A 1,477-nucleotide genomic window follows, 5' to 3' on the forward strand; every position below is an offset into this window, starting at 1 on the left:
ACTCATGATCCCTGTGGAACCTGACAGAGTCTGAACAGTTTTATCAGAACAATGAGGTGAAACTGTCCAGATGTTCAGACTGATGGAGACCAACAGGACCAATCATGTACCTGAAGGTTCATCTTCTAAACACTGGACGACGGTGAACTCTGAGTGAATGCACTTATGTTTAATTTTCTATTAATTGGCTGTACTTTGGAGAAATCTGGTTTCTTTTTGTAAATTCTTGTCAAAAAGCCAAATTAAATCTGATTCAACATTTAAAAGACGAAACCTTTCAAGGAGAGTGTTTTATAGAGACCGTATCTCCAAACTTAACCCATCGTAGCTTCATCTATCTGCTGATTTGTCTCTGCAGGTATCTGAAGATCGTCCATCCTTTGGGGACTCACGTCCTGCAGACGGTGCGAGCTGCCCACATCGTCTCCATGGTGACCTGGGGCTGCCTCCTGGCCATGACAAGCATCTACGTCCTGGTGTCGCTGCTCACGCAGCAGGCCCCGGACTCCATCACCAACATTTCGAGGTGCGACATCCTGCACAGCCCGCAGCTCAGCCTGCTCTACAGGATCATCCACGCCTGCTCCGCCGCCATCTTCCTGCTCGTCCTCGTCTCCCTCGTCTTCTTCTACCGCAGCATCTCCCGCCGGCTGTCGCAGGCGCAGGAGAGGCAGCCGGCGTCCTCCGGCTCCAAGAAGCTCGCCAAGTCCCGCCGCAACATGCTGGTGCTGGTGAGCGTGTTCTGCGTGTGCTTCGTGCCGTACCACCTGGTCCGCCTGCCCTACGCCTTCCGGACCAGTTGGTGGTGTTCGTGGAACCAGGTGTTCTACCACCTGAAGGAGCTCAGCATCATGGTGTCGGTGCTCAACGTGTGCCTGGACCCGCTCATCTACTTCATCTTCTGCAAGGCCTTCAGGTCGCAGCTGAGCTTCAGGAGGGTGTTCAGCATCACGCCGGCCGCCATGAACGCCGCCGGCACCGAGCGGAGGAGCAGCGACGGGCGGACGAGCGGCGCCAGGGTCCACAGCACAACCTCGAAGCAGATGGACGTCCTGTTGCTGAACTCCAGCAGCAAATATGGGCAACACCTGACACCTGCTGGTCAGAATCCAACTGACAGAACGTTTCAGAGACTTCAGGCTTCAAAAGAGTAGCAGAAAAAAAATAAAAATACAAGAACAGCAGACTGTAGCATTTAAAAACTGTGAAAGTAACAGCAAACATTTGTGCCATAAAAACACTTTTGAGTTGATTTAAAGATGGTAAAACTGTGTTTTATGGTCAGACGCTGTGAAAGATTAAATCACAGATGATTGACGTACAGATGGACAGTTTGGGAGTTTACTTTTTATTTTGTTGTGATTTTTACTGATTTTCTGTAATTTACCAAATGTGGGTAAAATCTGTAAAAAGCTGATTATTAACATTGTCAAAGAACAATTTGTAAAAACACATTATGTTTAGTTTTTGCCTTTTT

General features: G+C 48.8%; 1 protein-coding gene across 2 annotated transcripts in view; it reads left to right on the forward strand.

Annotated features, from left to right (window-relative positions):
* LOC103373348 (P2Y purinoceptor 14-like) overlaps positions 1–1,454 on the forward strand; it is a 25,394-nt gene extending 23,940 nt beyond the window's left edge. For both annotated transcript variants that reach the window (XM_008303217.1, XM_008303216.1), the window contains one exon: positions 359–1,454. In XM_008303217.1, the coding sequence (XP_008301439.1) occupies positions 359–1,154 (796 nt within the window). In that variant the 3' untranslated portion in view covers positions 1,155–1,454. The remainder of the gene's footprint in view (positions 1–358) is intronic.
* The last annotated feature ends 23 nt before the right edge of the window (positions 1,455–1,477 follow it).

The sequence above is a fragment of the Stegastes partitus genome, unplaced genomic scaffold, assembly GCF_000690725.1.
Source record: "Stegastes partitus isolate 25-593 unplaced genomic scaffold, Stegastes_partitus-1.0.2 Scaffold1960, whole genome shotgun sequence".
NCBI classification, from domain to species: domain Eukaryota; kingdom Metazoa; phylum Chordata; class Actinopteri; family Pomacentridae; genus Stegastes; species Stegastes partitus.